Below are 13,018 nucleotides of genomic sequence, written 5' to 3' on the forward strand. Positions count from 1 at the left end.
GACATGTAATGCCACACCTCCCCCTCTTAATCCACCAACTCTGTCACATCTGAAGCAGCAAAATCGTGGAACATTCAACTGTCAGTCACAACCTACTTTCAACCATGTCTCGCTAATGGCCACACATCATAATGCCACATGTCAATCCACATTAATCCTCGCATTAAAATAAATACAACTCAGGGATCTCCTACATCCTACCTTCTGCATATCCTCCTCTATACCATTCTCACAATTTTCACTGCAGTATCTGTTTACTACTTCCTGCTTTTCCTCCTTCAAATTATCTAAACTTGTCTCTTTCCTTATCCTACTAACCCTCACCCTACCATCCTGCCTAACTTGAAACCCTGTCCCCAACCATACTAGTTTAAACCCCTCCTGACAGCCCTAGCAAATGCCCCCGCCAGGAGTCTGGTCCCTCTGAGATTAAGATGTCACCCATCATTATGGTATAGGTCCCAGCTTCCCCAAAAAAGGTCCCAGTTGTCCAACAACTTGAAACCCAGTCTCTGACTCCACTCCTTGCGCCACATGTTTAACCTCCACCTAATCCTAGGTGCTCGCTGGAAGTGCTCGCTGCCTGATGTTACTCTCGGAATAAGTGAAACAGGAAGGACCACTGTGCGAACTTGAAAGAAAGATATTATCATCTGGAGAACCCTGATGGGCCAAGTTTTATCAGCGACACATTGAGCTGACTAATGGTGTTAAATCAGTTGTGAAAATCCTGGAACAACAAATCTCTCTCTGCAAACCCTACAGAACTTTCCTGAGTGGCAAAGCCTGGTGAACTTTATACATGTTCAATTCCATGCACAGTATTAGAATTGCCTCCAACCAATGAACTTAGAAGAATGAGAAGTGAGATTGAACTGTGAACCAAATAACTTTTCTTAAATTTACACACACATCATACACGTGCACTTAGACTTAGAAGGGGATTAAGGTTAGTTAAGTTAATAGAGATAAGTTAAAGTTTGATTCTGTTTTCATGTTTAAAGATAATTAGAAACAACTTATCTTTATATAACTACTCGTCCTGGTGAACGTCTATTGCTGCTGGGTTTTGGGGTCCTTTGGGCTCATAACACCATAGTCTGGCGATGTACATGGACCTCCTTCCCACTCCATCCATTTTGGACCCCCACATGAGGAGGGAAACTGCTCTGGTAATAGCCAGGGCAGAGGTGTGTGGGATGGGCCACGCCTGCATCACACGCAGCAGTACCGAGAGCACCTTGCACCTGATGACCAGGTTCTTCCCCATTACTGAGAGGGAATGTCATTCCCACAGACCCAATTTCTGGTGGACTTTTACAATCGCCTCTGACCAATTCTTGTTGCATGCCTCGGCCCCTCCAAGCCAGTTCCCCGACACCTTCAGGTAGTCAGATCTGACTGTGAAAAGGACAGCGGACTGATTTACCAAAGTGCATTCCTCGCTTTTGTTCTAGTTTACCCTGCAACGTAGATTTGTATACTTCCTGGTCCAGCCACTTACAGACTTGTGTACAACTCAGCCGGTCTCCCAGAACTGGGGGGTCTCTGTGCTGCTCCCTGTCTCCTGGAGCTGGGGGTCTCTGCACTGTCCCCATCTTGCAGATCTGGGGGTCTCTCCACTGCTCCCTGTCTCCTGATATTGTTGTTTTGTTCTCCACCAGTCCCACAACACAACCCTGACCCCTGGACGGAATGTAGAAGTACAGAGGGATCAGTGAAAATATGGGTAGTTTTGCCAGGGTGGGGTCCATCCAGGAGCCTGATAACAGCAGGGAACCAGTGGAAGGGGATGGAGGGCATTCGATGGTGCACCAGCAGGACACTGATGAGGGTGCAGATTCCCTCAGGCTCTCAAGGGTAGAAGGCGCAGGTTATTCCAATGGTTTAGGTAAGGCCTGGGTCCAAATTAGAGCTGGCGCAGTTCAAGGGTCGACATAACAGGTGCCTGGAACTGTCATGAGGATACTAAGGGCTGGTAGAGGTAGGTAAGGGGGGGTAGTTGTGTTCAGATGAGGGATTGCTGAGTGAGAGGCCACATGGATGGGACTTTGAGACAAGGAGCCTCTGAATGTCTGCAGGGATTGGGCCTGTAAATAGACCCGCAGACATCCAGCACACAGCATCTTTGACCCAGTACCATCAGGAAGGAGATATGGAGGAACAAAATCAGGCTGCCAGACGGAAATAACTTCTTCCCACAGGCCGTGAGATTGACAATGTAATGTGAGTTGAACGGGTCTGTGGAATGAAAAGGCTGAGAGGGATATGGACTATTTCCAAGCAGCTTGGCCAGCAGAAAAGAAGGGCCGAAAGGATGGTTTCGGAGTTGTCTATCTTGTCCACACTTTTGGGTTGAATCGTTAAATAATTCATGACAGGCAGGACTATCATTTTAGATGGAGATTTTAGATTGACACATGCAGCCCGGGAACAGGCCCTTTCAGCCTCTGAGCCACAACCACTCAATTACACCAATGACCTACAACCCCCAGTACGTTTTAAATGGTGGAAGGACCAGGAGCAACTTGTGGAAATGCACGCAGACACAGGAAGAATGTACAACTCCCCAGAGACAATGTCAAATTTGAACCCGGCTCGCTGGCCCCTTATCAGCGTTTTTCTAACCGCGGCACTAACCTCGCCACTCTCAATTATTCCCAGGGTTTTTCCTCCTACTTTCCATGAGCTGTGATTGCTTCCAATTCCAGTGCTCTTGTTTCCCTGAGACTCTGACCCCTGCCCAGTGACTCTGTCCCTAATGCCTCTCCCTGGACAGATGATCACCAGTCTCTCCTGGCTCTCACCCAAATTTTCTTACCCAATTCCACCACCTACAACCCCCTCGTCATGGCCCACCCACTCGCCCACAGGGCCAAGGGTAGCAAGGTGGGTGAAGGTCCAGCCTGTAGTCACAAAGCTTGTCGAAGGACAAGTGAGAGCAGGAGTCCTGGGGCAAGAGGTGAAGGGCAGTGTGTACTGTAGCGGCCAGCTACACAGGGTCACAGCCTCCAGGGTGGGGGGAGAGAGAGAACTGGCTCAGATGGGACAGATGTCCCGGTGCCAAGGGTCAGGGAATTCCCCAGCTCGGTGAAGGTCTGGGACACTGCCCTCCCCACATCTCCACCATCTGAGGGTCCCAGGAGCAGCTCAGATTCCAAGGCCTGTCAGTGGGGGAAGGGGGAGGTTCGGGAATTGGGGTGGGGTAGTTCTGAATGGTGATCGAGAGGATCGGTCCAGTGGGAGGACAGACATGACAGACATGAGGGCTGGGGCTTCAGGACAGATCCCGTGGGGAGGCAGGAGCTTTGGGGACCAGTCGGTGGGGGACAATGGCTTTGGAAATGGACCTGGTGGGGGTCAGGGGCTTTGGGGAGAGACCAGTGGGTTTGTGGGAGGACCTGTTGGGCAAAAGAATTAGTTACAGACCAAGTTGGAAATGGCATTGGGGATGGACTCAGCAGGAGATGGGATGTTGATGGACCCGGCGGGAATGCGTTTGGGAATGGATCCGGTGGGGGATGGTATTGGGATGGATCCGGTGGGGGATGGTATTGGGATGGATCAGGTGGGGGACGGTATTGGGGTTGGACCCAGTGGGGGACAAGATTGGGGATGGACCCAGCGGGGGGTGGGATTGGGGATGGACTCGGTGGGAGATGGGATTTTGGATGGACCCGGCGTGCACAGAATTGGGGATGGACCCGGCGGGGGATGATATTGAGGATGGACCTGGCGCGGTCAGATTTGGAGATAGACATGCTGGGGGATGGACCCGGCAGGGGACTGCCCATTGACTCCGTCTTCAATGCCTCACACCGGCCGGATGATCACCGTTCTCTTTCCCAGGTCTCACCCAAACTTTCTTACCCCAATTCCACCACCCACAAACCCTTGTCATGTCCCACCCACTCACCCACATGGCCAAGGTTAACTAGGAGGGGGAAGCTCCTGGCTGTGGGCACACTGCTCGTTGAAGGACAAGTGGGAGCAGGAGTCCTGGGGAAGAGGTGAAGGGCAGTGCGTACTGTAGCAGCTAGCTGAACTGGGCCACATTCTCCAGGATGGTGGGGGGAGAGAGAGAGAGAGAGGACTGGCTCAGATGGGATAGATATCTGTGTGCCAAGGGTCAGGGGATTCCCCAGCTTTGTGAAGGTATGGGACACTGACAACGGGAAGGAGATGGACCACTGCCCTCCCCACATCTCCACTGTCTAGGGGTCCTAGGAGCAGCTCAGATTCCAAGGCCTGTGGGTGGGGGAAGGGGAAGGTTAAAGAACTTTGGTGGGGTAGTTGTGATGGGTAATCGATTGGAGAGGGTCCCAGTGAGGGAACTGGTCTGGTGGGAGGACAGACCTGATGTTGGGCCTTTGGATACAGGCGAATTGGCGTGGGGGACGGGGACAGGGACTTTTGGCTGGGCATGTTGTGGGACAGGGGCTTGTTGAAAGCCCTGGTGGAAGACAGGAGCTCTGGAGACGGTCCAAGCAATGGGTGGAGCATTGGGGATGGACCCAGTGGGGAATAGGGGCTTTGTTGACAGGCCTGACAGTATTTTGGGGATGATCTCAGCAGGGGGAGGGATTTGGGGACAGGTCTGGTGGGAGATGAGGGCTTTGGGGAAGGGCCAGGTGGGTGACAGGGGACAGTATTAGGGAAGGACCCAGAGGACAAAACCAACCCTGGAGCTCTGGTTCACCTCGGGTCACTCACCTTGGCCCACGGACGTGCTTTCATCTGCGGGAAGCTGAATTCGTTGCAGTTTTGGTTCATCTCCCGGATCTGCTCCCTGGATGAGGTCCGCAACACCTGTTGGGACAGAAACCACCTTCACTACTGGCTCGGGGTGGGGGAAGCAGGAGGGTGACAAGGGGAGGGAATGCAGTGTATGTGTACCAGGTCATGGACATGGGACGAGCCCTAGAACTGGGGTGGTGGTGAAGGCTGAAACCTTAGGGGCATTTAAGAGGCTCTGAGTCACGTGGATGAAAGAAAAATGGAGGGTTATTAGGGAGGAAGGGGTTAGTTATTTTTATTTTGGTATGAATACATCAGTCGGCACAACATCGCGGGCTGAAGTGCTTGTACTGTGCTCTCATGTTCTATGTTAAATGTGTCCTGTCAGTCTTTCAGCAAGCGGATATGTCGGGGAGGGACCGCTGCCGACTGGCACATTCCAGGCTGCAGGGGTACATGCTGAGGGATGCACGGAGGCTTGGCGTAGCCAACATGAAGGCACTATGGGGATGGATCATAATCCTTCAATAACCGTGCACTGAGAGGCTGAGAGCAAGGGGAACTCCTCCAACAGCAGAGGGGGCAGTAACCACACGGTATCACAGTGGTGGCAATGAAGGTAAACAGAGACGTATGCAGCAATGTGTAGTGAAGGGAATATCTGGATACAACAGGAGGAGGAGAAAAGACGGAACGGTCTTCCTCTTTGGAAATAATTTGTAAATAAAGTCAATTTTGCGGGGTTGGGGGGAGGGGAAGAGAAAAGCCCTACTCAGTCAACTTTGCTTCATGAGATACATTCTCCGATCCAGAAAATCTATTCTGCACCCGCTCCAGAGTACAAGATCAAATTTATTACCCTTGGATAGCACAAGTACGGCCTGATAAAACAGAGTTCTTGGGGTAAACATACGCAAACACACAACCAAGCCCTCACACCTACAGACAAATGATACATGTGCAGCACGTCCAGAAAAATAACTCCATATTGTTGAATAAATAGCAGAGTCGAGGAGTATTTGTATGAGCAGCTCATCAATCGTTCCACGTTCTCCCTGCCTGGAGGAAGAGGCTGTTCCTGGGCCTGGAGGTACTGGCTCTGAAATTCCTGGATCTCTTTCCCGACGGGAATAGCTGGATGATGCTGTTGGCCGGGTGAAGGGGTCCTCGATGATTTTGTCAATGATCATAGTGGATCACATTGATATTTGGGGTGGTGGGGGGCAGGAGGGTGTCCCCAGTGTTGCTCTAGGCCACTTTACTTCCTGTGGATTGACCTCTGATCATTTTTTAAAAATATTATTTATAAATAAAATCCACAAAGAATTCACACAATTAATAATAACACAAATAAAATATAAATACACTTGTCATAGTTAAAAGAAAGAATAAAGAAATCCCCCCCCCCCATTAAACCACCCCATCTCCCCTCCATCCCCTTGCTAAAAGAAAAAGAAGAAAAATGAGGACAAGGGACCCCCAACAGGAGAACCAATTACTTTAACGTTCCTTTTCAAAAACTGAGGCCTTAAGCAGAAAGGGAATGTTAGAGCCACCCTTTGTAAATATGGGGTCCATATTCTTCCAAAATATATGGTTGAGGCGGCCTGCTCACCAGGACGAAAGCCAGTACACAAGATGCATGACGAACGCGGTGACTACACAGATCCTGCGGCAACCAATCATCTTCGTCCCAGGTGACATCCCGCACAGTGGGAAGCAATGAGCAATGGCGAGAACACCCACCAATCCGAGGCTGGCTTTGCCGTCTCGAAAGACCTGTCATTGGTAGCGGGAGAGTATATAAGCAGAGCTGCCAGTTCAACGAACCAGTCTTCGACTTCGACTTCACGGGTGTGTATCATTCATTCCACACATCATGGTGAGTGTGCTGGATATCGGTGCGAAGGAAGAGACTTTCACCATTGACCACCTCAAACCAGCACATCTGGACATTAGCAAATTCAGCCCCCACGACCCAGATATAGGCGACCGAAAGCAGCGAACAGTGCTGGTTCTAGGGAGATGGGGCATCATGCTAACTGGGATGCCACCCTGTACACAAGATGGCCGACGAATGTGGCAACTGTTCAGAGTCCACGGGGACCAACAACTTTCATACCAGGGGACAACTCGCACGGCAGGAATCAACAAAGAATGGAACACCGAACAATTGGAGGCCGGCATGGATGTGACATCACTCCAGTCGACAGCAGCAGGGAGAGAATAGAAGCAGAGCTGCGAGTGTAATAAAGGAGTCTTTGACTTGATTTTTTGGGCGTGTGTCCGCCTTTCCACCCATCACAGTAGCGCGCACATTCCAATTTCACATCGAATGGTCTTGCTCATCTTACATCGGGAGTCACGTGTACAGTTTCCTTACCTGAAGCATGAGAAGTGCACAAAGATCGTCAGATTTGTTTCTGGGGTGTTTTAAGCAGGTGATAGAAGGAAAGTTTGAATGTAGATCTCTTGGTCGTTGGTAAAAAGGGAGAGGACCTTACAACATTATGAGAGGACACAGCAGCACGGATCGAGAGAGGATAATGCAAAGGAGCCGAACACCAAGTGTCACAATTTCCCAATAACCGATCAGCTGCTTAGACTTTAAGAAATGTCTTCAATGAAAATGTAATATCCTTGGAATTCTCTCCGCTTTTGAAGGTGCATTTGAAATTGGGATCCATGGACTTGTGATGAGTTTATTGCCGTACCCACTCGTAGAGGGATCATATGCATTAAACTTAGATGTAAATACTTTGAAAAAAGTAGCAGACATTAAATTGGAAGCGGTAATAAATATGAAGGAAAGATTGAGAATAAATAGTCTCCCTTGCAGTTGGGGTACAATGTATTGCTTGAGATCAGAGGAATCCTGGAGCCAGGACAAAGTGATCCTGTGCTTCCCAAGGATTTGATTGTTGTTGGATTAGTAAAAAGTGGAAGGGCCGAAGGGTCTTCTGATCCTTCGACTGCTTGATTTGTCTTCTGATGCTGATTGGGTTCACCTGTGTATTCGCTCGCTCGCTCGCTGATTGGTTGCTTCAGTTACGCGAGTCAACGGGTTGATTCGGTGAGGCCGCTATTTGATTGGACGCTGAAGTCGGGTTGGATTGATGGGCGGGTTCGCGGGTTGATTGGCTCTTGCTGTGAGGAGGCGGGACATTTGCGGCAGCGTCGTCTGCTCGGGGTCCGTCGTGTCGCCTCGGGAGCGAATGGGAGTAAGTTGGCGGAGGCGCCGGAACCTTCCACAGCCGCGCGGTCCAGGGTAAGCTGGCGACCCGCAGCCCACCGGGCCCCACCCGGGAGCGGCCGGTACCGGCGGGGTGTTTGGGTGGAGCCGAGGCGTCGGTGCGAGGCCTGATGCCGCCGACAGGGCGAGGCTGGAGGCCGCGGGGTTACTTGCAGCGGGAAGGGGCGGGGGCAGGTGATTGGCAAGTCTGGTTTGCGCATGCGTGGTGAGTTCGCGCATATGTTGCAGATACGCATGTGCCGATTGAGGGCGACGAAGCGAACCCTTTCGCAAGTGGCAACTGACCACTGGCGCATGCGCACAGAAATTAAGATGGCTGCCCCCAGCTAATGGACCCTGAGTCACAAAGTCAATCCTGTGACTGTTCTCGTTTGTCAAATCATTTGATTTTAAAAATAGGCTCTAAGACTTCAGGGCTCCTCGCTCGGGGGCAAAACGCCGACTTGCGACCATTGTGGGGTCTGATTGATCCTTTGGACTACACTATGGTCGCAGGTCGGGGAGGACCTGTCGGGGTCATTGGGTCGCTGAGGAAGGGATGGAAAACCAATCCATTTTTTGCTTCCCAATGCTCATAGAATGTGCCTAATTCCATCCGTTTTTCCTGTTGTAGCATCACATTCTTCATAAAGTTAGATGTTATTTTTTAAAGTTGTGTCACCTGAACAATAATGCTCCAATCCTTCTGATCCTGACGTACCATGTGTTTAAAATGTAATGTTTCTCAGTTACTTGATCGAATGCCTTAAAAATATAGGGACTTTGGTGTTAAAAATACAGAGTAAAGATTTCACCAATCCTTTTGAATTTATGATCTCTGAGATTTCTGGTCATGTTTTCTATTTAGGTTGGTGTATCTTGCAGACCTGTTTGGATGCAGCAAGTAAGAAGTTATCCATTTGTAGCATCCGCTGCGGCAGCGCGACCAAATAAAGAGACATCCACCCAAGGTGAGTGTAAAACAAAGACTGGCTTTACTGGTTTAAATTCCCCACGTGTGCTCACTGGCCCACCCACTTCTGGTGACGTACCCCTGACTTCCAGCATCACTCTCCAGCTGGCTGGCCGCTACGCGGAAGTGAAGGGCATCTCAGCCCGCACATGGTGCAAGGCCCAGGCTCCTTCTCATCTTGGACTGTCCAAGTGTTGCTGTGATTTGGCCTTTTTTGCTTGCCCAGTTGCCTGGTGCGCTACAATCTCAGCGTTGATAAGGGAGAAATTCTTTCAATGTTTTATTCACTTTTATTACAGAATTCTTCCTAGTTTATCTGTGTAACATTGAAAATTATGGGTTTTCATGAACAGGAATCATGATTTTACTCATAATTTGGTGAGCCAATTGATAGGACAGTTTTTGCTAATGCCCCATGGGAAGCAAAATAAAAATGAAGTGACAAAATTAGGAAGGTTTGATGACCCTTCTTTTTAAGCAGTATGTCAGGATGATTTTCATCTTGCTTGCTGAATTAAAATGTGATTTGTCAGTTCTTAATGGCAGCTGCCATTATTGGCATTGCAAGGAGAGATGGGAAATGGGTCAAGTCCTTGGTGGTCCCAGTAATGCAACGTAGAAAGATGTCACGGGGCTGAATGTGGTTTAGGGAGGGAGAGGGTATTAATTTTTAGGAAAAGTATGTGGCCAGCCACCTATCAATATTTTTTTATCAAATAGAAATTCCTGCTGGTAGAAGCCATTTCCTACTTTGAACAGGCCCAATGTCATGATCCAAGCAGATATTGTTAAGAGCCCAAAGGATCCCAAAACCCAGCAGCAAGAGACATTCACCAAGACAAGTGGTTTTTAAAACAGAAGTTATTTTTAATCAAATTTAATCATTAAATTAGAATTAAACTTTAACCTAACTCTATACTTAACAAACCCAAATTAACCCCTTTTTAATTCTAAGTGCACATATTTGTAATGTGTTTAAATTTAAGAAAAGTGATTTGGTTCACAGTTCAATCTTACTTCTCTTTCTTCCAAGTTCTCTGGATGCAGGCAATTCTGCTGTGCACAGAATGGAATGTGTATAAATTTCACCAGGATTTGGTGCTCGAAAGGTAAATGTTTACCGCTCAGGATAGTTCTTGTAGGGTTTTTAGAGAGAGATGTGTTGTTCTAGGATTTCCACAACTGAGGTACCACCATTAGTCACCTCAATGTCTCACTGATGAACTTTGCCCCGTTAGGGTTTTCCAGATGGTAACTTATTTCTGCAAGCTACTACAGAGTTCCATTCCTCTTATTCCAAACAACAGGAGTTCTTTCTTCTGCTTAACCTAGTGTTAGATAAACAAAACCTAGGAGTGACTTTCCTGTAAGCAGCCTGCAGAAAGGTACTTGTAGCCATCCTGGCTCCATTTCCAAACAATGGTCATTCATTTTATGACATCAGTTCGATTAACACCTACTTGTGAATGTGCAGAACATTCACCAGAGATCTTCAATATTTCTTCAGTCTTTCAAATAAGATGTTTTAAAATGTATGTGTGTGTATGTATGTAACCTACTCTAAATCTTACCAAAATACCAAATATTACCAAATTCTCCAAATATATTTATCCATTACAATATCACGTAAGGAGCATTTAAGAGAATCTTAGACAGTCATATATGGGTGAAAGAAAAACAGGGTTGTAGCGGATGCACAGCGCAGTATTACAAACCGCCACCATCAGTTCACAGACTTACCTGACACATCGCGGGCTAACAGTGCTGGGTACCAAAGTACAGTGAGTGGATCAGATGAAGCCCCTGCCTCAAGGCATGGGGCACTAATGGCTCGTAGCTTTAACCTGCTGGACCTGTGGACCGGAAGGTGTTCACTAATATTCTCATTGATAGGCAGGGAATAAAAGGTCTGTGTATGTCTGCAATAAACCAGTCTTGAGTTGACTACCTTTGTATGTGTTTGCCTTTATTTAGTAGCATCTACCGCAGTAGCCGCTACAGGGTATTATTTTTTTGTTAGAAATATCAAGATCAACACATCGTGGGTCAAAGGGCTTGTACCGTGCCATAATATTCTGTTATTTCTATTATTGCTTGACTTTGAATATCTGTTGTAAGTACTGTGAGACTTCAATAATGTAGCAAATGTGCACAGCAACATTGCAGTCAGGAGTTTGTATCTCCTGGTTGACGAGCTTTTCTCTTTTTTACACAATGCTTTCTAGTTCTCGTCAGTAAGAAAAGAAATATTGTGCATGTTGAATATGTCATTATGTCTAAAATTAACACTGGAAAAGAGTCAGTAACACCAAGGTAAATTGCACCCTTTAGTGGCTGGTGCAGTTTCCTGACGGGCACAAGTTATCACTCGGTGGCGACAGTGATGTGAAAATGTGGGTAAATTATTTTGTATATGATTTATACATGTTAAAATTAGCTGTTGTTTGTTCCAATTTCAGGTAGGTGTGGTTGCAAAATGGGTAAGGATAGAAAATACTTGGGGATCAAAAACTGGGGCTTGCATTTGATGGTGTGAAAGTCAAAATGGAAACTCAGAATAAGGCTCATCTGATTTAGCAAGCCACTGGCTCTTATACTTCCACCAGAAGTGAATCGAGAATTGAATTTTGAGTCATTTACGGTGGGTAACTTCAAAGTCTGTTGATTGTATGACTAAATTAAGAGCCCTTTTGCCTCTGGCTGTACAGAAAGATTGTTTTGTTTATTAACTAAATCTTTCTGAAAGGGAGAATAGTGTGAAGCGGCTTTCCAACTCGTTGGTGATGAATCTTGCAGTAAGATCTTTCAAATAATTATAGATTCCTAATTCCTCCCAGTCCTCGGGCATTTTCTCCTGCAATCTACATCAGTTACCACCATCCAGGGATTCTCATGAAGGGTAAGTTTCAAATTCACCTCCTCCAACCATGTCCGTGCCCTCTGTGGCAAGAAACCCAATCCAGAGTAAATGACAGATAGGCTGAGCGCCTCCACTTGGATCACAATGGCCATTTTGGCTCATGGTCACAAGATGTTTTAAGTTCCATTCCATTCCCACACTGACCTTTGTCTTCTGCCTCCTCCATTGTCTGGGTGAGGTCAAATACAAAGGAACCATCTCTTATTGAATTTGTGAATCGATGGTATGAATAAGGAATTGTCCAAGTTCATGTAACCAGCCCACACCCCCCCAGGTTTTCTCTCTGTCCTGTTGATCCACTCAGTTCCCCTCATATTTTCCCTTCCAAACCAGATGACTTATAAATGTGGGCAGAAAATGGTAGATGGAGTTTAATCTGGACAAGTGTCTTGCACTTTGAGAAGAGTTGTAGTAGTGTTGCAATGAGGGATCTTGGGGTGCAAGCGCGAGCTCCTTGAAAGTGGCAACAAAAGTGTAGGGTGTTAAAGAAAGTATTCTTCATTGAGCAGGGCATGAAGTATAAATGTGGTTAGACCACATTTCAAGTGTTTTCTGCATTTCTAGTTGCTGCATGACAAAAAGAGTTTATCAGGGGGTTGCTTGGGATAGAGCATTGGTTCTGGGGAGAGGTTGGACAAATTTGGATAGTTTTCTCTGGAACATTGGAAGCTGAGTGATGACCTGGTTGAAATTTATCCAATTATTGTAGTGCTGGAGAAGGTAGATTTCTTCTTCCTCCTCCCCTGTGGGAGATGTAAAAATACTACGATGCCTATATTGAACATGAGAGGGGAAAAGGAGAGAAGTGAGGCAGGTTTTTGCACAGTGCAGTGGGGGTCTGGCCCACGTTGCCAGGATAGTGGTGAAATCACCACGATTTAAGAGGCATTTGGTTGGGCACATGAACAAGAGGGAATAATGGGTGATGTGTATGGACCATGTGCTGACAGATTGGATTATGCTCTGTTGGGTGATGATTCATCTCTTTTCAAGGATTGTTGCCAATGGGCAATAAACTTTTCACAAAGGTCTATCTCCAATGAATGTATTTAGAAAATTTCCATGAGTTAATTCCCTGTAGAAACACCAGTTTATCATTCAAGCTGTGTAGCCACAGCAATAATGCAAAGTTAAAGGCCATCATTACTGGATCCAT

The 13,018-nt window shown here is 47.3% G+C and overlaps 1 protein-coding gene across 1 annotated transcript in view; it reads left to right on the forward strand.

Annotated features, from left to right (window-relative positions):
• Positions 1-13,018, forward strand: part of LOC138750208 (uncharacterized) — a 67,327-nt gene that overhangs the window by 24,190 nt on the left and 30,119 nt on the right. Inside the window, exons 4-6 of the mRNA XM_069912343.1 lie at positions 7,786-8,005; positions 8,838-8,940; positions 9,976-10,051. Of these exons, the coding sequence (XP_069768444.1) occupies positions 7,786-8,005; positions 8,838-8,940; positions 9,976-10,051 (399 nt within the window). The remainder of the gene's footprint in view (positions 1-7,785; positions 8,006-8,837; positions 8,941-9,975; positions 10,052-13,018) is intronic.

The sequence above is a fragment of the Narcine bancroftii genome, unplaced genomic scaffold (assembly GCF_036971445.1).
Source record: "Narcine bancroftii isolate sNarBan1 unplaced genomic scaffold, sNarBan1.hap1 Scaffold_106, whole genome shotgun sequence".
NCBI classification, from domain to species: domain Eukaryota; kingdom Metazoa; phylum Chordata; class Chondrichthyes; order Torpediniformes; family Narcinidae; genus Narcine; species Narcine bancroftii.